Raw genomic sequence first — 21,762 nt, 5'->3', positions numbered from 1 at the left:
TTTTCAGTTGAAAATGCTTTATCGGCATTAGATAAATTGGATAGATACCATCCACAGTTGAATTTCATATGGGCTATCTTGAAACAGGGGAGTGCATACTCTGGGTTTTGACCCTTCCCCTTTGTAGCAAATCAAACTTCATGAGCGACGAATTAGACAAGTGCTCTGGAGCCCCAATTTATTCAAGAATTGGGTCATACATGAATTGTAGAATCATCATTTAACATAAGATATTAGATATGACTACATCAACTCTTTACTTAATCTGCTCCTATCACGTGTACAAAGTTTGGAGGCCTTAATGAGACCAATGCATCCCACATTAGCAAATATATACACACATATATACATTTATACATATGAAAACTGATTGATGTCCAATTGTTGTTTTGGGGGACAATGGAAAGTACATATTTCAATATTCTGCCAAATTATCGGCATCCTCCTCAAGGATACTACTATTTCCACTTAACAGCAAAACTACTCATGAAATGAACTCAACAAGTATCCTCCTCAAGGATGCCACTGTTTCCATTTAACACCTAAACTACTCCTGTAATGAATTCAACTAACAATATCACCGGAAAGTGATCAATGAAATAATAAGAGATGCAAAATCAGTGCCGAAACCATGTTCTTTTCAGCCAATTTGTACACCGAAAAGTCTAAGACCTTTTTTCTGCCCCTCAAGTGCTGGTTCAGTTCCCACAGACTCTTCCTCTTCTTGGGATTTCCTCTCATGCTTGTTATACCCGATATTTTGCTTCAAATCTTGTTGCAACTCGATTTGCAGCCCAACATATCGATTAGGCCCTTCAACAAAGCTACCATTGTTTGCATCCCGGCCATCAGTGTTCCTGTCATAAGCTACATCAATCATACAGAATGTTCGGCCCTCTTTTGTCCCTTGTCCATACTCACACAGGTAGAAAGTAACAATGTCATTTTCATTTAGTTCTTTGTCCTTTACAAACCGATTCCAACCCCTTGTGAAGACATAACTCTGGCTACTTCTCCAATAGCAGTACCGGAATTTCCATAGCCTCATTAACCTGTCATAAAAAACCAGCTGCATGTCGGCCGCTGCACCACCATCCTCATTTTCTTCCACGCTTTCAGAAATAGGAGGAAAGTGCTTAGTAGCATATTTCTTTGGGATCACAAGCCTGTTGAGCTTACCCACATCACTTGGGGTAAGCTCCTTCTGGAAAAGAAGCCTACACATAAACCTTCCATTCCGGTGCACACCCACTTGGTCAAGACTGAGTACTTCTGTTTCTCCTCTCTGTGATTCAGTCTTCAGAAATTCAGCAAACTTGGATGGGTAGGAGCCATCCTTAATCATGTTTACTACCGTTTCAGTACTGAAAAAACTTTGGAAGTTGGGCTCTTGAATGGTGAGGTTAGTCCATGGAAAATTCCTGTGGTTGTCCCCACTTCGGAGCTTGATGGCTGCACTATCATAAGCCATTGCTGCTTCAGTTTCTGATTTATATGTACCAAGCCAAATTCGCTGGTGGTTGGCATATATTTGTGCACCCCAGTGCCCATTTTGCTGAGGTACAACCCCTTTGAACCTTCCAGAAGAGACACTAATACCCTGTTTTGTGCGCTTGCTTCCATGAAATGGGAGACTGCTGCTGTTCGAATCTGAAGCTTCTACAATCACATTTGTTCCTCCATTTGATATCACACTTAATATTTCCTCTTCCATTCTAATTCTGAGGGAAAATAATGGGAAGAAAGATGAGTTTAACTAGTAGAACAGATGAAATAAAAGACACAATAATACTTTCATTGAAATAATATATCAATTTGAAAATGCATACGAAATTTAATGCCTATAAAAGTTCAAAGGAGAAATCAGGGAAGGAGTAGGCCAGGGAAATGCCCAGTATTTCAGAAAAGAACTAGGTGAGCAATATTCCCTAACTGCTGTTATTAGGTGGCCAAGTTAACACAATTAGGTTTGTTGTTTCTTGCATTTTATCAGCAGGTCGGTATCCTATAGTGGATGATTAGCTCATTATGCTTAAGCATCCCATTAATAAATTTGAATGCTCTACTGAGGATTAAGCCAAAATAGCAGTATGCTCTTCTTCAGGCTCTCAGACTCTAGGCCAGCAACCAACTCAAACTGAACCCTTTTTCACATGCCAGGCACACAAGTTGGCTTTGGAGAGGAAAAACTTCCTTGGGACCATAAAGAAATACAATACACATTGTTCACTTCTAATGTGATGCCTGACAAATAACCCCCAAGACTAATAGATATTTGAAGATGGCCTAAGCCGCTTTGGTCCAGCAAACAACAGCCCAGCCTGACCTGACTCTCCAACCACTAGCCTGTCTCATTCTGAGGCTGGATTGGGCATGAGTTAGGCACACCCCTGACCTGGCTACACCATCTAAATGCCAAATGGACCGCCTAGTATGGACCACTCCCATTCAAGCACTGCACATAAGATGGTTATAGTTTGGAGTGCAAAGGCCAAACTTGGTATGGCTGGAGGAGCCTGCTAACCATTTGACCAGAGTATACAACTTTACAACTTTGAACAGCTATCTGCCATGTGCAAACTCGAAAGACTTGCTGATGGCTACAGACCAGCAAGGACTAGCCAATATTAGGAGTTCTGGTCTAAACTGGCTATTTTTCGACCATTAAAATATATGTTTTGCCCCCCTTCCAAAACAATTGTTTAAAATGGCTCCTTTGGTCACCTGTTTTATTCTTTTATATATATATATATATATATTAAAAAAGAAAAAAAAGAAAAAAAAAAAAACAGTTGTTTGAAACCACATCTTGAAACTGCAGCTTTAGTGCAAACTTAGAAAACACATCTTGAAGCATGATGGGTATATTCCAACTCATTAAGCGAGGATCAAGATCAAGCTCACAACCCTATAGATTTAATGACTGCCAAAAACTCTCCAGAATGTCCTCACATTCTTTGACACATTAAATCCATAGACAAGGAATTAGTAAAATGACTAAATAACAACTAGCACCTCCAAAATCAACTCTGACAAATTAGAAACAATAAAAAATATGCCAGCTTGATGAAAAAAATAGAAGTTTGTAGGGTTCCATCAAACCTTATACTCATTGAGTTAATCAATGCCCAAAAGCCTTCAAACTTGAATGTCACATCAGATATTATCTTAATTGACTTCAAAAGTATCTAAAAAAAAATGGGACATCTAAAATTTTGATGTTGTTCTATATTACATTCAAACAGGAAGAGAAATGCCACTTCATGTGCTGTTTCTGTATCAGTTTTATACACCAAAATTAAGAAAACAAAAGACAGAGATAAAACAAAGATGGTAACCAAATTACAGTACTTTATGCAAAATTTGGTCTAGATGTGTTCTCTTACTCACTGGGACATTCCAGGACACAAACAGAGGCCACTGACAGATAAGTATCATCCTAGGAGGGTGCTCGGGTCACCAGAATCAAGGGCAAATGAAAGAAAAATCCCCTAATTCTTCCAGGCCTTGGATATCCCTTACTAACAATTTTAAGGCACAAATCACTTCAGTTGCAGTTAAAGGGGGAGGACATGCCACTCTGATGACAACAAAATGTTTCCTCATCTCAAGAATGTCCTATTAAGCAGTTTACTGGCTCAAACATGTCAATACCAACAGGCAGGTCTACCATCAATTCAAAAGTCTCCTACCATTTTGTTCCATCCCAACTCCTTGTAAGTTCAAAAGGCAAAATATTATGATATTTGGACAACTTTTCTGTTCTTAGACTAGAATACCAATACATCTGGAAAGAGAACACTAATGAATCAAGAATTGACATGATATACAGGAAATTTATTACACTGAGTTAGTACACTCGAATAAACTAGAAAGTCATGGTTCACATCTCTATCATTCTTCTACATAATACCCCAGCAGGGGGCTGCAATGGCAGTCCCTTCCTGGAGAAGATGTTTTTAACCATCAATCTTCCTGCATGATAACTGGTACTTTAACCATTGGGTAATACTTTGAAACACCAGCTGCACTTAGAGTCAATTTTATTTGAACATTTATGACACATGACATGACATGATATATCAAGTATCAACCAACAGACAGACATTTTCAACAATTCATGGGATCCTTCACTACAATCTCCATTAGGTGAAACAATGCCAGAAAGCACAAAGAAAATGGCCAGAAATACTCAATACAGCAGGGAAACAGCTTCCCAGACTCCCTCCCCACATACGGATCTCCCAACCATGCAGCAAACTAGACAATGGTGAAAGGTTTATCAAATCATAACAATCAAAAAATAATTCTAATGTAGATGAACCACTGATGCTAATTTTGTGGAAAAGAAATTCATTCTCATATTAAAATCTCAATCCTAAATCTGTTAGATGTGCTTTCAGTCACGCCTATGGAATATAGTGCATCAGCTGTTGTTAGGTACTTCAACCACATGAAAACCACAACCAACAACCACCATTGTTTGACTCTCTCAATCCATATTAGACATCAAGATAAGAAATATTCTTAACATTCTTGCTATATTACATAGCCCTTCTTTATCCGTAGACTAATTCAATTGCTCTCAAACCAAGAAACTTACTAAGGCAATTTTTTTTCTTTTTTTTATAAAAACACATGGAGGAAACATTTAATAGTAAAAACAAGAACAGATGCACAACTTCAACTAATATTATGAGATTCAACATCACTGTGACATCACCATACAGGTTATATGCATAAACTAGAGATAGATGGTTCAGGTGGCAAATGGTTGGAGTGGGACTGTGTAAATGTCCAGGTCTAATCCTAGCAGGGAGAGAAGAAAAAATGTTATCTATCAAAAAATTAAAGTAGAGATGGACATAACCCATTGGAAACAAATAGAGTTCCTCAATTGCTGAATGGCATGAGAAGCGCCAATGACTTATTCAATGAAACACAAACTTCCCAGGCATTTCAAATGTAATTAATCCAATAGGAGAAAACAGGGATGCAGTGTGCCATGCACCAAAAAGAATCACGATATTAGATTTCTGGACAATAGTCAAATGGTTAAAATACTTTGCAAAAACAGATATGCAGAAAGCTAGATAGGATCATGTTAATGCATGACACTACCTCCAACTCAGAACACCATCATGAAGAATGAGATATGTGTAAATGACAAACACCCAGGTCAAAGGGAAAACTAAGACTCATATGTGATAGATTACAACCAATAACCTGTCAGCAAAAGCTGAGGGATAATGAAATGAAGGTATGATGATGACATGTGCTTGTGGCAACTCCCTACCAATGTAACCTCTGGCCCTCACCATGAAATAAAGGAAGCCTCATAAAACAGCATCCCTTTTTTTAATAATGCTAGCCTGACAAAAGATAAATTGAGAGATTAGCCTCACCACAAGTAGATAGCCACCACAACTTGCCCCCTGGTTCATGTTTGTTTGTATTTTGCAGGTGATTTTCCTTTTTTTCCATGTAAGAGGATAATATTGAAGTTACAAAGTGAAGCAACCTACGTACATATACAAACAGGAAACTGCAGGGGGTAGAAAAACCAAGAGAAAGAGATAATAGAGAACTAGAAAAACACTCCTTGCAACACTAGAACAACTCAATCCTCACCATCCATGAAGTCCATAAACAATCTTCATGGATTCAAACTTGAACTTGGGATTGATCACATAGAAATGGTCAGATACCATCACCTTAAGCTTCCTCCTTGACACTTCAACTCCTTGAAATCTGTTCTGTTCTTGCAAAAAACTCTGTGCAATCCAGAAAGGAGCTGCATTTCAGGTATTCTGCTTTCCCCTCCCCACAAACATTATATGCTAACTAGCTAATAGATGCTGAACGGTTTGAAGACCCACACTGAATTCACATGTAGAGAAATGTTAAGCACACAGCCCATGCCAGAAAGCAATATATCAATAAAATGATCTACAATCTTTCCGTCCCTTTAACACATAGAACACCAATTTGGGATGGTTTTAAATCTTCTTCCTAAATATTTGATAGATATTTTCCCACACTTTTGTTCACGTAAAAAGTACTAACTCCAAAGGAACCTTTAGAAACCATATGCCTTTGGCTAGGAGTCCGATCAACTACTGACCAACTCTATAAATGAGGATTGACTAACTTATCCAAAGTCAGCAACCAAAGAAATAGTATCTTCCATTCCAAAGAACAGCTCTTGCATCTGGACATGATCCAAGAAAGAAACCGCTTCCTCGATCTCCAACCATGGAACACCACCATAAATGAAACCCAATAATCTGCCCATCATGCCTCATTCATGACTCTTATGATCCCAAAATCTTACAGCACTTACAATTTGGTTTGTTCCATTGTCTCTACAACTTCTGGCATACTAGTCAAGACTCTTTAACATTTGGTATCCAATCTATGCTTCCAGGTCCCAAATCTAGTCACAAAAGGGCTGCTTGGACAGTAAAGGGAGAGCCATCCCAAAAGGATAAAGAAAATGGCTGCCTACCACTAGAGAGGGAGCTGATGCAAAAAGGGTTAACTAGGCTGGCCGCCTGGAGCAAGAGTTTCCAAGGATGTCAGATTTAGAAGTGCAGTGGCATATTACAAACACAGAAGGTTATAAGACTTTAATTAACATGTTTCAGAAATTCTGGGATCTTTCACATATTGGTAAGGTTCTTAATGTTTCAGTTATAATCTTAAATGGCCATAAGGTCATAGGACTTTGTTTCACAAGTTTCATTGGTCCGTAGGTTTTTGGCATATTGGTCAAGTTCTTAACATTTAGGGCTAACTTCGTATAACTTCATGAATGCTTTACACCTGTTCCCCATTTGATGCAACTTTTTGAATGCTTAAATGCTCTTTCTAACTATTAAAAGAGACTCAGATTGTGTTTGGTTTACCACTAAATCACCTTAAACTAGGAAAGGTTTGAAACTTGAAAGCCCCTTTCAATAAAGTTGGATGTGAGATGCTTTCGTTGAAGGGCTTCCAGAAAGAGATTTCAAAATTTCCTTGGTGTCATTTGAAGAGATCACATTTATTATTTGTTCCATTTATAAGAAAGAAACCACACCTTCAGTTCCAGCCTTTGCACATTGGCCTTTCAACTTTTGACATGAAATAAAATGAGATCTACCAATCATATATGAGTCTCTTGATCAATCAATTCTAGACAAACCAGAACTTAAGGAATCCTTTTTACATGCTCTTACTATTCGGTTAAGGAAAGCAGGTAGTCAAATATGGAATTAGAGCTAGAGGTCTCGAATTTGAGTGTCCCATACTGTTTCTATCCCCATATATTTATCTATTGTTGCACCTAATTTGTCTCTCCAAGCTGCTGCAAATGAGGGAAGAGCTTAGGCTTATAGGAAAAAATTAGTAACTTAACACTAACATCTCTCTCAACAAATTAAAGGAAGACCTCAAGTTCTATGTCTAGATAATCACAGGCTCTAGAGGGTCCAAACTCCCTTCTAAGAACATGGAAGAAAGCAATCAAATAATTACATTCTCATAATTCAAACTAGCTAACACCACCAAAGACTTGAAAGAATACAAGCACCCACAGTATACAACACTGGCAGAGAGGAGTTAGTATGAATCCTCTGTAAAAGGTGGAATGCCAAGAATAGTATAGACTGAACATAAAACACAGCAGTTGCAAGTGTCCTGGCACTGAATCAACCAATATGCCAAAGAGACACAGCTTTTTAGAAAACAAATGCTTCTTACGAACAAAATCTTTCAAGATCCTTCCAAGTTTATCTAAATTACATTTTTTTTTAGGAACAACAGCAACATTTATTGCCATTTGAATAAAAAAATACAAGAAATTCTCAAAGATTCTAGCATTTTCTCTAACCAAATCACCAAAAGCAAAGAAAGAATGGGCACACATGTTAGAGCACCCTGCTCATGACACTACCTTTAAAACTGTGAAAAGTAATCACTATCATAGCCAGCATCTCTCTAAAAGAACCAGGGCCAACTAGCGAGTCTAAAGATATAAGGCTAATGCAACTAGGCAAGGTAAGAAAAGATGATCCATTGACTCTTCCCTAGTGTTTTAAAGGGTTATTGAAACATACACCCTGATCCTTGCTTCAAGGCTATGTGAATTAGCATTGAGACTATAGTGTTAGGGTAATTGAAGCTTCAGTTTCACCATATTGAGGCTTAGGACCTTGAGTCTATAACCCCAAGGTCATTGAGGCTTAAACCTCAAATACTCTGTAGGTTTTTAATGGTTTGGGGACTTTGTGGGATTTTCATGTATATTTTACAAGAGGGTTAAGTTTTAATATTCAATGGGTTTTTATTTTTATTTTTTTTCAGTGTGTGTGTAGACTTTTGGTATAGGTTTTTTTTTAAGTTTAATCTTGTGTCTATGGCTTGGATTAAACCTTTAACAAAATGGTTAAGTTAGCCTCTATTTTAGGAGGATTGTGAAGAAGAGAGTTGTTGGCTATCACAAGGACTAGGCTCATATATAAACATTATCTTATTGATAGATAAAAGAAAAAGATCACTACAATTGATAGTTGAAGAAAAAGGGCACTCATATTGACGCTATCGTTAACCACTAACCAACTCAAAAGCTTCAACTTCATGAAGAGCTTTGAAACTCTGAAACTTTAGATTAAATTGGCTAGGGAAGGAATACGACACCTTAGATTTGGCCAAGATAGAAAGAAAGAATGGAGAATAAACGAGAAAGGGATAATCTTATACTCTAATATCATCGCAGAAGGCAAAAGATAAACAAGGACCAACAACAATGATAATATCAATTTCCTCACCAAGAATGCATTTCATTAAACACTTTTCTATCTGTCATTAGAACTTCATGTTGGCTTAATTGTTGATGGCTAATTTCATGTTGACATACAAAAGTGTGCCACAAGTTGGTTGTCACAGACTGAGCATGCATATATGCACTTCAGAGGCCATATCATTAGTAGGTTCACTTCTTACAAGGTCATCGATAGGGCATTGTGTTTCATCTCATCTGCATGTCTCTTTATAGCCTTAAGGTGTTGTTTGAACATCTTTTTATTGCTTCAAAGGTACCTCCTAACTGAATTGACAGCAGGGTCCAAGCACCCAGTAGTACTTGGCCCACCTTATCATCAACTTGGGACGTTCAAGGATCTTAATTTGATGGTTAAGAGTTCAACTTCTGTTGAGATGTATATGACAAAAAAGTGGTGAGCCCATTTCAGCTGAATTGAGAGAAATGAGGGACCATTTAATGGAACATGTGTTGCTGCCACCACATTTTCGGGAAAAAGTAACCTTATATGCACCATCATCTAACCAGTCCATGATTTTTTAGTTGATATATCCTACCTTGATAACCCAAAAGACTTAATATTTGAAATGATTGGATTTCTTCTACAATTCAACTTTCACTCTAAAAGTATGCTTTACAAATTCTCCACTTGAGCAATTGCTAGTCTCTCTAATCCCTTCCAGCCTCTCTACTTTGCTTACCTTACCTCATAAATAGGGACAGCTTACAATCCACATGCCTAACTCCTCCAAATTTCAGTAAAACCTTTTATCATCAAACTTAAGGTTGCTGACTCGCAATGATTCCTTAAGTAAATTAAATATTAATACATCTATATCACAAAATCAAAACAGCACAATGATAAAAAAATTCCAAAACATCCTTGTTTCTCTTCTGGTCATATGACCAGCCTTTTCTCACACCTTACTGGATAAAACTAGACTAATTAGACATCATAGCAATCCAGTTGGAGTTCCAGAATGTCGATGGATTGGAACTTTCCTGGAGTCAGCATTCAACATCATGGACATAGGTTTTCCTAAGCACCCACATGGAACTTTGAGCATGACACTTAGCAGAATAGAAATAAAGTGAGAAGACAATACACAGAATTTTCACGAGTGACCTTTCATACCTAGAAACAAATGTTTCTGTAAACTCGCCTCGTACATTTCTTTGAAATACAACTGACCAATGAAGCCTATCATAAAAATTTCAGAAGCTTAACATGTCAGAAGAGCTTTCTTTGTCTTAGATATGTCAGTCTGCTTAATCCCGGCTTAATAACCAATATAAGAAGACAAGTCTAATAAAACCATATAAATCACAATGATCCCAGTGAGCCCTGAAATACTGAAGAAAACCAACATAACTGGCTAACCATAAACAAACAACCACAACTCAGAAGCAAAAATTACAGCAACTAACCTCATCTTATCTTCTCGTTATATCAAAGGATAGATCAACATGGCAAATGTTTGCAATATGAAAGAAATGACATAGAGAACTATCCAGTGGGGCAGAAACCTCCAATATTAAATTATGGTCTAACATGGGTGCACTCTTATGATTTATGTTAAGGATACTTCTCAATACCAATGATTGCCATGTTATATAGCTGGCAACTCAAACTATGTATGCTTGTATTCTACCTGTCAGGAAAACAAATCAGCCCACCTTTATTTACTTGGTAATATGTAGAAGATGAAGTTAATTTATCCCTTTGGTTGTAGAACCTATTTTAAAGCAATTATATTCTTCACTATTTTATTTCCTAGGCTCCTCACATGCACACACAGATGAACATAAACATTAACATAGTAACTTTATAGAAGCACACAACACAGCCAGTGTCAGACTCATAAATTTTCTCTTTCTTTTTCTTTCTCTTTTTTTCTTTCTTTTTTTAATGATTGGCAGACCTATAAAATTTTCCCATTTAAGGTGATCAAATTAATTATGCAATTTTACAGGGGTTATTTTGAAACACAAACCAAAAAAAGGTTGCAAGAACTTGGAGGGACCATGGCCCCTGCCTATGCTCTGTTTATACACCATGAACAATAGATTTTCACAAGCTGTCCAAAAAATTTGAGGATGTCAAGTAGCTTACTCCCCAAATGAAGAGACAGGGCAGATATCTTGTCCCTTAATAGTGTTTTGGAATTTTTGTTCATTAGTCATTTCAGCATTACTGAGAACAGCAAACACATTTGTATGAGAAGTTGAGGTCAAAGAAATTTTTTTTTTTTTTAAAAAAAGGCACAATTCTAAAATTTGCTTGTGGTTGCATTGCCAGAGCTCACATGCCCAAGTAATTACTGTCACAAATGGCCTCTGGTGTTCATGCAGTTCATTAGTTCAAAACCAGCACAGAAATCTTGAGGAACACAGTGAGGCTCTAAGGTAAAGGTGGAAGTTACAGATCCTTCATGTGCAACAAACCATCTTAATCAAGAAAAGCATTGTCCAAGAAAGGGGTTTTTCTCAGTGAAACTAAGGGCATGAAAGATCCCTGAAACAAACATTAGAAATTGTTGAATTGGATGAGCAACCACTGGCAAGAGAATTCTCAAACTACACAATATACTCGATCCTTTTGTAGAGATCTCATATTACAAAATATACTGCTTCCTTTTGCAGAATCCCAGATGGAACTAATTTGTATTCAATTGTCATTTTTTCCCATTAGGCATATAATTACTTAATAATTTCTTTCCAAAGTCTAACTATCAAATGGTTGATATCAAACTAATTTGCAACACAGGAGAACTTCATTTGTACTTAAATGACTCATTTACTCTGGGGTTCAATTAATCATAAATGCAATTGAAGCACATGGGATTTGGGAATAGTTCTATATAGGAATCAACATTTACCAATGGGCATAAGCGACTTTGGTTATCCTCTAGGAGAAAATTTTGAGATAGATAGTGTTGGAATTTTTATTAAGCTAGGCTATCATACATATCAGACTTGACTGACCAGGCTAATGATGATAGAAATGGTGCGGCCAAAAGTCTTTGTAGCAGAATCAAAGCATCTAAACCAGTTTCTCTGATCTCCCAAATGGAGCACTGTTATTGTTCTGTAGTTCGTTAATTATTTAAAGATTCAACCATCTCAACACTTTCTTTTCATCTGAGCTCATTCCATGGATATTATTCTTCACCAATAGCATAGCAGACCATAAGGCCTCTGTCATCTTATAAAACATTCCTTCTATTTGATGGTCAACTAAATCAGTTCAAGTTTCATTCAGTAACCATTGATGTCTGGCATTTGAAAAGATATCTCAAGGAGAAAAAAAACGAGAAGAAAAATGGGATCTTTCTGAAATCTAAGGGCATATCCTCTCTTCCATGATTGGCAATAATGCATATTCCCAGACCATGCCATATATTCTTTTTCAGTATATCAAAAGCCAAGTAAACAATCTAGAAATCAACTACAATCTTTCAGTTAACAGCCATCAAACATCATAAGGTGAGACCTCTTTTTAAATGTCTTCTTTGAAACTTGGTTATGAAATAATACAGTCAACATTCATCTTCACAAATTTCTCTGTTGCTAAAAGAGACATGATTTTTAAAGAATTCCATGTTAGCATATATGCTTCTTCTCATAATTCCTATATAGGTATCTGCATAAGCCCCAAACATGAGTTCATAGGGAACACAGCTTCAGTATTTCATCTTCCGATGTTGTTGCATCTATAAAAATCTACAACCTCGGAATGAAAAATCAACCTCATCATACTATAAATTTCATATCCATATCATTGAAATTCTGAGGAGCATAATGTTAATATGCCCTCATCACTGTGAACCGAAAAAGGTTGTCCAACTTCTAAGCCATTGAATTGTGGGTCAATGTCATGCGCCAAAAAAAAAAACTGTGAACAGTAAAGGATTCGACCTGAATCCAGATTTGATCAAGGACACCTACGCTTTATGAATATGGGGTGGCATACTGTTTTTTTCGTAGCAAGCTAGTGAGAAACTTCAGAGCACACTAGGAAAAGATAGAATAGAGGATAATATGTACTTGATCTGCAGTAGTGCTGCAGACCAATGGATTGGGTGGCAACAGAAAGTCCAACTATCTTAATGGAAGGTTCTTGCCTTTCTGGTTAGAGGTACAACTTGGAAGTACTAAAACAAGGATGAAATGATCATGGAAGTACCGAAAAAAAGATGAAATAAGCACAAATCAATTATATCCACAATAAGATCTTTGCCAATGATGGGGTGATATTGTGATGAACAAACAAGCTCAATTGAACCAATTAGGCCAAATTTGATGTCTAATACCATTTTGGGAAAAATTAAAAAGTGACTCTCCCATAATCCTTTCAGTAGACCCGAGGAGCGATTTAAAAGATTTAGCAATGTAATGCAATCAAAGGGCGACTGAATTCATAACCCATGATTCAAAAGATTGTGTCCAGATTTATTCTAATGAAACGGCTTTTAAGGAAAATTGTGGTTATCAACTTCACATAGATTTGATTTCTGTCCAAAACCTTGGATATATGAGCCTTATGGTACACAAATTGATAAAGAATGGAAATTGCATTAATGAGAATTTAGTGTTTTCTTGAACCCACAACACATCATGATGAGATTCTTAGACAAGCTGGGGAGACAAGATTGTTAGGGTAGGGTCTTGAAAGTTTAAGCACAATCATAAATTCATTAAAAGGCTTCATAAGAGCAAAAGGTTTTGTCGGGCAGTGATACATGTTGAAAAGTCTCCTTCAACACTGCAAATATTCAAGAATTGCAGTAGGGACCTTGAAGGCTAGCTCAAGTGGAAAGGGGTGGAGGAGATTAAAAAAAAAACCCACACCACACACACACACACACACAAAGATACATGTTGTTGGATGGTGATGTTAAAAGCTCTCCCTCAGCATGGCGAATATGCCATTAAATACTGCTTCAACATTGTAGATATTCAATAAATGTGGTCCTAGAGAGAGAGAGAGAGAGAGAGAGAGAGAACATAGATTCCAATTAAAGAATGTCCAAAAAATGAATTGAGAAGAAAGAATTATGCTTCAACATTGTAGATATTCAATAAATGTGGTCCTAGAGAGAGAGAGAGAGAGAGAGAACATAGATTCCAATTGAAGAATGTCCAAAAAATGAATTGAGAAGAAAGAATTATCTATAGGTAGCTTTTATACTTGGATGTGCTTGAACAACGAGATGCAACTTACATTATGTCAGATAATTGCCAAAAAGTATTTGAACATTTAGAAGAGCAAAATACAAGTTTTAGTTTTGAAGTTAAAAAAGGGCCAGTGGGTGAAAGGAATTTATTAACAGTGAAAAATATGTAGAGGTCATTAGTATTTTCATTTTGTCATAAATTTAGTGTTGCTAAAAGTAAAAGGTGATGTCTAGGCAATAGGACTCCGAAAGGCGAAAAATAAGGTGATTAGAAATATACATATATCACCTACTCAATACTTAACCTATATAAGTGTTATTTTCAACAATCAACACTAGTAATTTTTTATCCCTTGTGGTGTCGTAAAAAATTAACAAAATAATAATAATTATTCAAAATATTAAATATTATACCCCAAACATCACATTGTTTAGAGAAATTCATCATATCCAAATGTATATTCTAATTTTCTAGACATCTAAAATTCATAATAAAAAACAAAATAAGAGAATGAACATTTTAGAAAAGTTTTAGGCATCATCATTATAATCATCATTGAAATTAAAATTGTTATCACTTCCATCGAGACTAAATTGATAACCCTCCATTTCATTATTACTCTAATTGATGATATAATATTTCATCTTATACTTTGTTTAATTTAATGTTAGATTGAATTAAATTACAATCTAAGTATATTTAATCTTAACCCATAGTAAAAGGCAAACTGCCTCTATGCCTTGTACCTTGTCCCAAGGCAATCGCCTAGGCATTGCCTTCATGAGGCAACTTTTATCTACCTCACCTAGCCTAATGGCCTAAGCAACCCAAACATTACATAAATTGTTTATAGAGTCCAATATATCTTCTAACAAGTTTCACTAAATGAATATGATTGAGCCCTCTCCATAAATGGTCACATGACTTCTACTATTAAAGTTGATTTATCTCAAATTTCCAAAGATGTTAACATGAATGATGTAGGAGAAGAAAATAATATCCTTGATGTGCTTTCATCTACAAATCAATAAAATTTTGTTCTGAATTTGTAACCAAGAAGGTATATGATTGGTCTGATGAGATTTAATCTTCAAAAACTTAAATGCAAGGAAATTCTTCCCATAATGGTTGAGTGGATTGAAATAATTTCACTCTCACAAAAAATGGTCCAATTGGTTCTTCTCCAATAAGTTTTCACAAGATCCTATGGATTTCCTTTTGGGAACATGAATAAGACTCGAATAGATTATAGACCTAAGCATCACAAACTAAATGCTCCTAAGATATTGTTATACTCTAAACAAATCAACTCAAGTATTAAAGATGATGTGCAGTATCCTCTCAGCATATCCAGTCAAGTTGGAACCTAATGTATAAGTTGTATGACTACTTCTCTTATCTTCACCAAACATAAGATAGACAAGCTCATTTATCTTCACCAACTGAATCCTCTCATGTAACAGTGTTGTGAGGGCTGCTTTTTGGAATATATTATGTTGTCAAATCCCAGGAAGCAAGCTGAGAAATATTAGAACTCAAGACAAACTGTACATGAATATTCTTTATTATTTCAAACCTATAATTTCTACAAAATAAAATATCATGAAAAAATGAAAAGCATTGTAAAATCAGATGATAGTTCTGACCAAATGGAGTTTGGATCTTAGTTCTACTTAAATTCTTTATATACATCACACACAAACACAGGCACACATGAATACTTCTTCCAAGCGTTTAAGAATTGGGAAGTGGCCAAGGGGAACCTGAGATTTTGAGAGGAGCTCCTTCTTACTTACCATCTACCCTCAAAGGGGGATTTGTTTAAGGATAAAACAATTAAAATTCTTCAATAAGACCCCAAAGTTGTATATGAGAATATTGATGGATGATAATGGAATATTCAACCCACTGGCTGCTATTTGATTGAATTTACATTTCATTATGATCTGAATTTCAAAAGAGATAACAGTGACACAAGGTTATGTGATCAAATTAAAATATATTTGGACACACAAGTGACTGAAACATCCTTGATAAATGAAAGGAAAGCTTCATGAGTAGCAAAGACCAATATGGAAGGGATCAAATGAAAGAGACAAGAAGAAACAGAAGCACCATGTATTTTCAGTATTCTATGATACCTTTTGCTGCCTTTCCTTTTCAGTTCTGATCATGATCTATGATTGAGTATTACTTGAGTGGATACATCCCTTTGGTCTTAGAGATATGGGCACAGTACCATGCATGCACAAGTGGATGACAAAGGAGTTTAAAAACATCTCAGCAAAAGTGATGAGTGTGAGTATGACCCTATGTTGAAACTCAATTTTTTGAATGCAGCAACTAAATATGGAAGGGATAAAATATAAGAGAGAAGGGAACCAAAAGCACCAAGTATTTTAAATATTCTATAACACTTTTTGCTACCTTTAATTTTGCAGTCCCGATCATGATCCATGGTTGAGTATTACTTGAGTGGGCCCATCCCTTTGGTCTTAGAGATATGGAACTGGAGCATCCTTTAAGATATATAAGACGAGAAAAAACAAAAGCACCAACTAAGGTTTATGCTTTTGGCTTCTCATATATGGTATGGTATGCAGCACATGCTTCACAAAGGAAAGAGTGGAGATACAAATTTTGGTCTTTGGCACCAAGTGGGGGTAAGATATTAAGATCCAATGAAGAGTGCAATACTGAGGAAGAGACCAGAAGTCTTCCAGATAACATTTCTTGCTCTGAAATGAAGCAAAATTTTCAAATAGAAAGCAGTTCTCAAGCTTGCATAGACGAAGAAGACATAAACTTTCTATACTTGGAAATCTATTGTTTGATAAACTGTAAGATGTGAGAGGAAATTCTGAAGAAGCCAGCATGCGAAAGGAAAGGTAAACACAAATAAAGAGAAATGCATGTTCCCAGGATAGGCAGTAAAGAAGAAAACAAAAGGGAGGTAGTTTGAGTTAATATGGAAGAAACTAAAAACTGGCCACATGATGAAGTGAGTAAAACTCTTGACAATGGAGTCTCTCAAAACAATGTTTTTCATTCTTTCTTTAATTTCTCCTTTTTTTTTTTTTCTTTTTTTGAAATTCTATATATATGGCCATTTGAACTTGTTATATTTTGTCTAATTAGTTTATCTTCATGGTTTTACTTGCGATTAAACAGAAAACCAACTATATTTGACAAAGAAGAATAAAAGATCTAAACATTAACACTTTGAAATTTTACGTATGTGTGCCATCTGAATTCTAAAATTTTGTTAGTTGATCTTTGATTTTGCTTTAGAATTTAGACAATTAAAATTTTGAACTTTGCCACTAACAGTCCTTTGAACTCCATAATCTAAGGAATCTATCAAGCTAATGGCAAGGCCAATTTTGCGCACGAAATATTGTTTCAAGCCGATAAATTGATGTAGTTCTGGTTCTATCCCAATTAATTGCAACTTGACCTTAATATCACTTTCCAATTTTATAACACTTCTTCACTTAAATAACTTTATGTGACAGCAAAAAGCAAAAACAAAACATAAGAAAGAACATTACCATTAAAAAGAAAACACACAGTAAACTTAATAGATTTCCATGCCACCATCATTCAGAAGCAATAAGACTAAAAGTTTGAAAAAAAAAAATCAATAAGAGGAAGGATGAATTTGTCAAACATTTCCCATTATCCAATTGCATTCAATTTACTAAAGCATCCATGACCAATACCTATCTATCCTTAATGATGTCAATCATCTTTAATGTAAAAACTACTAAAGCATCCACTCCAATTGCATTTAAGTCTTCCCAGTATGATTCCTATAGCACCCACCCATCAAAAGAGGAAAAGAAATGATTCCTATAACACCTAAATAATTTTCACCAAACTCCATTACCCAATCTTCATCCCCACAAAAACAGAAAAGTAGCCAAGACATAAGTCCTTTGGCCCTACGAGTAATGGCAAGAAAACCTAATGTCTGTTTGGATGTCATTATCCATGGGGTCCATTTAAAATACAGGAGAAAAATATAAATAATTCAGACTTAAAGACCCACTACAAAGATTTTTTTTTTTTTTTTTTCCTTTTGTGGGGTACAGGAAGAACGATGGGAATCACTTCATGCCCTTATCCTAGATCCTTCAATATTTTGAAAAAGCCATGGTTCCAGACAAAGTTAAGCTAATGCCATGCCTCGTGACCGGAAGACAAGATCAATCTATGCAGTGCAATTTACGGACTTTTAGCCTTAGTTCAACTTTAAGTGTTATAGACAAGCCACATCACCTCCTACTCACAACAGTACTATGGACCCTGAAGCAATCTCAATCACATTGCCTGAAGAATTATCCTTCCAGCTAGCAAGACTTAAATATTGAATACGACCTCTGACAAAACACAAATAATACTTTCTTCCAATGCTGCAGCCAACACCTTCACATGGTGCAATATGCTTACTCAGAATCATCCAGGACCTAGTTCCTGGGATCAAAAGCTATAATGGGCAATGAAAAATGAGGTCAAACGATCCAAAATACTCTAAATAATGCTGGGAATATTGGTTTTCTAATGGAAATTTAATGGCCATGATTTTGGTATTATTGCCAACATCAACTCCTAGAGTTTCCTCCTTGACCATGTGACTTATGTCCAAACAAAACATCATCCTCACCATAACGGATCATCTTAAAAATCATGGACCTACTCAGTCCGCATATTTGAAGATCCCAAAAAAGAGAAAATACAACACTGTTCCAAAAAATCATGCATTAAAGGGCATATATAGTGCTGCGTAGTATAAATCAACAAACAGAAGAGTAGGAAGGGAAACTAATTACAAATACCTGGGTGATTTTATGGTGAAGCTGACTATTGCTCCCAGCACCAAGCAATAAGTGCTGTAAGATAAAACAAGAGGCATTTAAAAGTTGGATAATTGAAGAAGCACCTCGATAAAGAAGAAATAACTTCCAAAAAGGGACAAATCTAAATCTAGCAAAATCTCCTAATTGAAGAAAAATAACCTGTATAAGGAAAATCTCTTCTGCAATCGTTTTCGGACAAGGCAATAAAATAGTCCGTATCTCCCCAGATATGGAAACGAGGGAATCTTCCCATATTGGGAACCATGCACAATGACTCATTCCCAAAAGGACCACTCTTTCTTCATACAACGACTCCGTGATACGAAACCCACATCAAGGAGCCAAAGAATTATATGAAAGCTGCATTACACATCCCACAAAAAGGGAAAAACAAATAGAGAAATTATAAATTTCGTTGGAGACCCACTTGTAGGTTTGGTAACAGTAACTGAAAACCCAAATCAAAGCCAGATTTAGAACAAGCAAAGCGTGAAATTACCTCCGGAAAATGGTCCAGTAGACATCGCAGGATCCACTAGACAAAGGAGGGGAGGAGAGAAAGAGAGGGCTTTTGAAACAAGCTAATAACGTGAACATGTAGAATTTATATTCCAAAAAAAAATACAGTTTTCCGTTAAATCTGTACAGGAACCAGGCGTACCTTCAACTTCGTCCTCTCCAACAAGAGGACCATCAAAAGTCACGCTTTCAAGCACCATTATAAATATTATATTCCGAAAAAATATCAAAGAAAAAGAAATAAAATGCAAACAACTAAACTGCTGCCCTCAGTCGCCTCCGGTGGCAACTAGATCAGAAGCTCCCATCTAAGTTCAGTATGAATCTTTGAGTACCTATCATGAGATTTATGGACACTATCTAATGGTAAGAAGTGTAAAAGAAGAAATTTTCTTTCTATATACATTCGAACCACTGTTGGTCGTATTTCTCTTCATCCAGAAATCGAAAAAGCCATACAAGGCTTTTGCCGGGCCTGCTCATAATTCCAAATATATATCAAAGAAAAGGAAACAAAATGCAAACGACTGGTGGTGGATGTGGCTTTGCAACCTTACCTCTCCGATGAACTTCTCATCAAAGTTCTTGCCTTGTTCAACTCCAATCATTACGAGGGTACAGAGAGGGAGATTTTAATTTTAGTTCTTGAAAGAAAACAAAAATAAAGTGTAAGGAGAGAGAAACGCCGTAGATTCCGGAGAGGGAGGGGAACTGAACTGCAAAAGTTGATCGGTCAAGCCTGCAAGATATGTCATTTCGGAGGGTGTCTTCCTTTTTTCTAGAGGGAGAACAGCAAAGACAGTATATATAGACTAAATAGATATAGAAAAGAAAGAACGAAGGAAGAAGTGTAAGTGGAGAAGCAGAAGGGATGAGATAGTAGAGGTGAGAGAGGCAGCACCTGAAGCTGACAGAAAGAGAGGTGAGCACGCACCGGCATAGGTATACCCTTATACAAATTGCCTGCATGTGCTCACTCTCTTCTGTCAGTCTCTCTCTCGTCTCCCTCTTATCTTCGCAAAATTTTTCAATCAGATCTGATCCCAGCACTTCTCCTTGTGCACCTCCTCCCATTTATACAAAACCCTTCCCTCAACAATCCCCAGACCATCCACTCCCTTTTCTTTTCTAACACACACTCATACACCAACACCCAATTAGGGTTTCCCACAATCCATAATCCCCCCAAAGCCCCACACTCAAAAATCTCCCTCGCCTTTTTCTTCCTTTTGTTTCACTTTCGTCTCTCTTCCACCTTCCATTTCACACCAACCCATCTCCCACCACCCACATCTCCGGTGAAAGTTAGTGAGAGAAAGAGATTCGTGCCAGAGAGAGGCGGTGAGGCCGGGTGTGGAGATTATGGGGTGTGCTTTTGCAATTTGCATTCCCTTGTCGTTTGGTCCAAGTGGAAGGGTGTCCTCTCAAGTAGTCCTCTTTCAGTAGCTCATCAGCAACCATTAGCCAATCACATCAGGCCAGGTGACCTATTAATTGTTCCACGATGCTGAGGTGGGTAAATTTGGGGAAGCGGCGGAGGCCCTCCGGAAACAGTTGTGGGAGGATCTGTCAAGGTACGATTGGCTGAGAAGGAAATAGTGGGGTACGTGGTAGTGGTGCGGACTGAATTGACTTTGTTTTTTTTTTAATTTTCATCATCATGATGGATTTAAGGCTTCTGATTTGACTGATAGGGAGCGGCATGGACCGTCAGATCACGGTATTGGCGGGCCCGGTGTCGGTGAAATGGGGCAGATGAGACTGCGTCATACCGGGGAGACAAGATAAAGACGGCCATTATTTGAAGGAGAAATAACTTTTATTAGTCTATGGGTTCAGCCACGTGTCTATCTGTAATTGCATGGGGGTGGACCTATGCTCTCCGGTAGGGTAAGTGCTGACATGTACAGCCGAGATCAAAGTGGACTGCAGTAACTCGGAAGGAGCCTGGTGGCTGGTGGCTGGTGGCTGGTGCTCATGTTGTCTGACCACTACTCGCCAGTGAAGTTGCAGACACATTCATTGGGTTGAAGACTCTCTATTCCTTGGAGAAAAAGTGCTCAAACATCGTTTGGATTACTGGGGTTGAACAAATTAATTGGGTTCACGCCTTCTCTACAACTTTCTCAAAAAAGGAGACGGTGGATATCAACCCAAGAGTGGAACCTACCATCATTTCACTGTCTTAGACTCTGTGAACAGAAAAAGAAACCTGAATTTTGATGAAGATCACTTGTGTGCCAAACAGAAGGGATGCACAAAAGACCACGTAGTATATGACAGTGACACCCATTTATTCATTCTCTTACACACGGGAAGGGATACACGCTTTCAGCTTTGGACTTTTAACCTAAGGTCAAAAAGAAAGAATTAAAATTCTATCCACTAATCAAATGCCAAATC

At 36.9% G+C, this 21,762-nt stretch overlaps 1 protein-coding gene across 3 annotated transcripts; it reads right to left on the bottom strand.

Annotated features, from left to right (window-relative positions):
- Positions 1-240: 240 nt before the first annotated feature.
- On the bottom strand, positions 241-20,779 carry LOC117925261 (AP2/ERF and B3 domain-containing transcription factor At1g50680-like). Of its 3 annotated transcripts, none has more exons than XM_034844223.1 (5): positions 19,340-20,779; positions 19,000-19,200; positions 18,820-18,873; positions 16,409-16,719; positions 241-1,721 (listed from the first exon to the last, which is right to left on the bottom strand). In XM_034844223.1, exon 5 carries the CDS (start codon positions 1,712-1,714, stop codon positions 641-643), a length of 1,074 nt encoding a protein of 357 aa, XP_034700114.1. In that variant the 5' UTR covers positions 1,715-1,721; positions 16,409-16,719; positions 18,820-18,873; positions 19,000-19,200; positions 19,340-20,779; the 3' UTR covers positions 241-640. The 3 variants fall into 3 exon arrangements, with proteins under 3 accessions (XP_034700114.1, XP_034700113.1, XP_034700112.1); XM_034844222.1 differs by lacking the exon at positions 16,409-16,719 and having other exon boundaries at positions 19,340-19,834; positions 19,917-20,776; XM_034844221.1 differs by lacking the exon at positions 16,409-16,719 and having other exon boundaries at positions 19,340-20,776.
- Between the last annotated feature and the right edge of the window lie 983 nt (positions 20,780-21,762).

This window comes from Vitis riparia, chromosome 11 (genome assembly GCF_004353265.1).
Source record: "Vitis riparia cultivar Riparia Gloire de Montpellier isolate 1030 chromosome 11, EGFV_Vit.rip_1.0, whole genome shotgun sequence".
NCBI lineage: Eukaryota > Viridiplantae > Streptophyta > Magnoliopsida > Vitales > Vitaceae > Vitis > Vitis riparia.
This window is presented reverse-complemented; position numbering and strand designations above follow the sequence as displayed.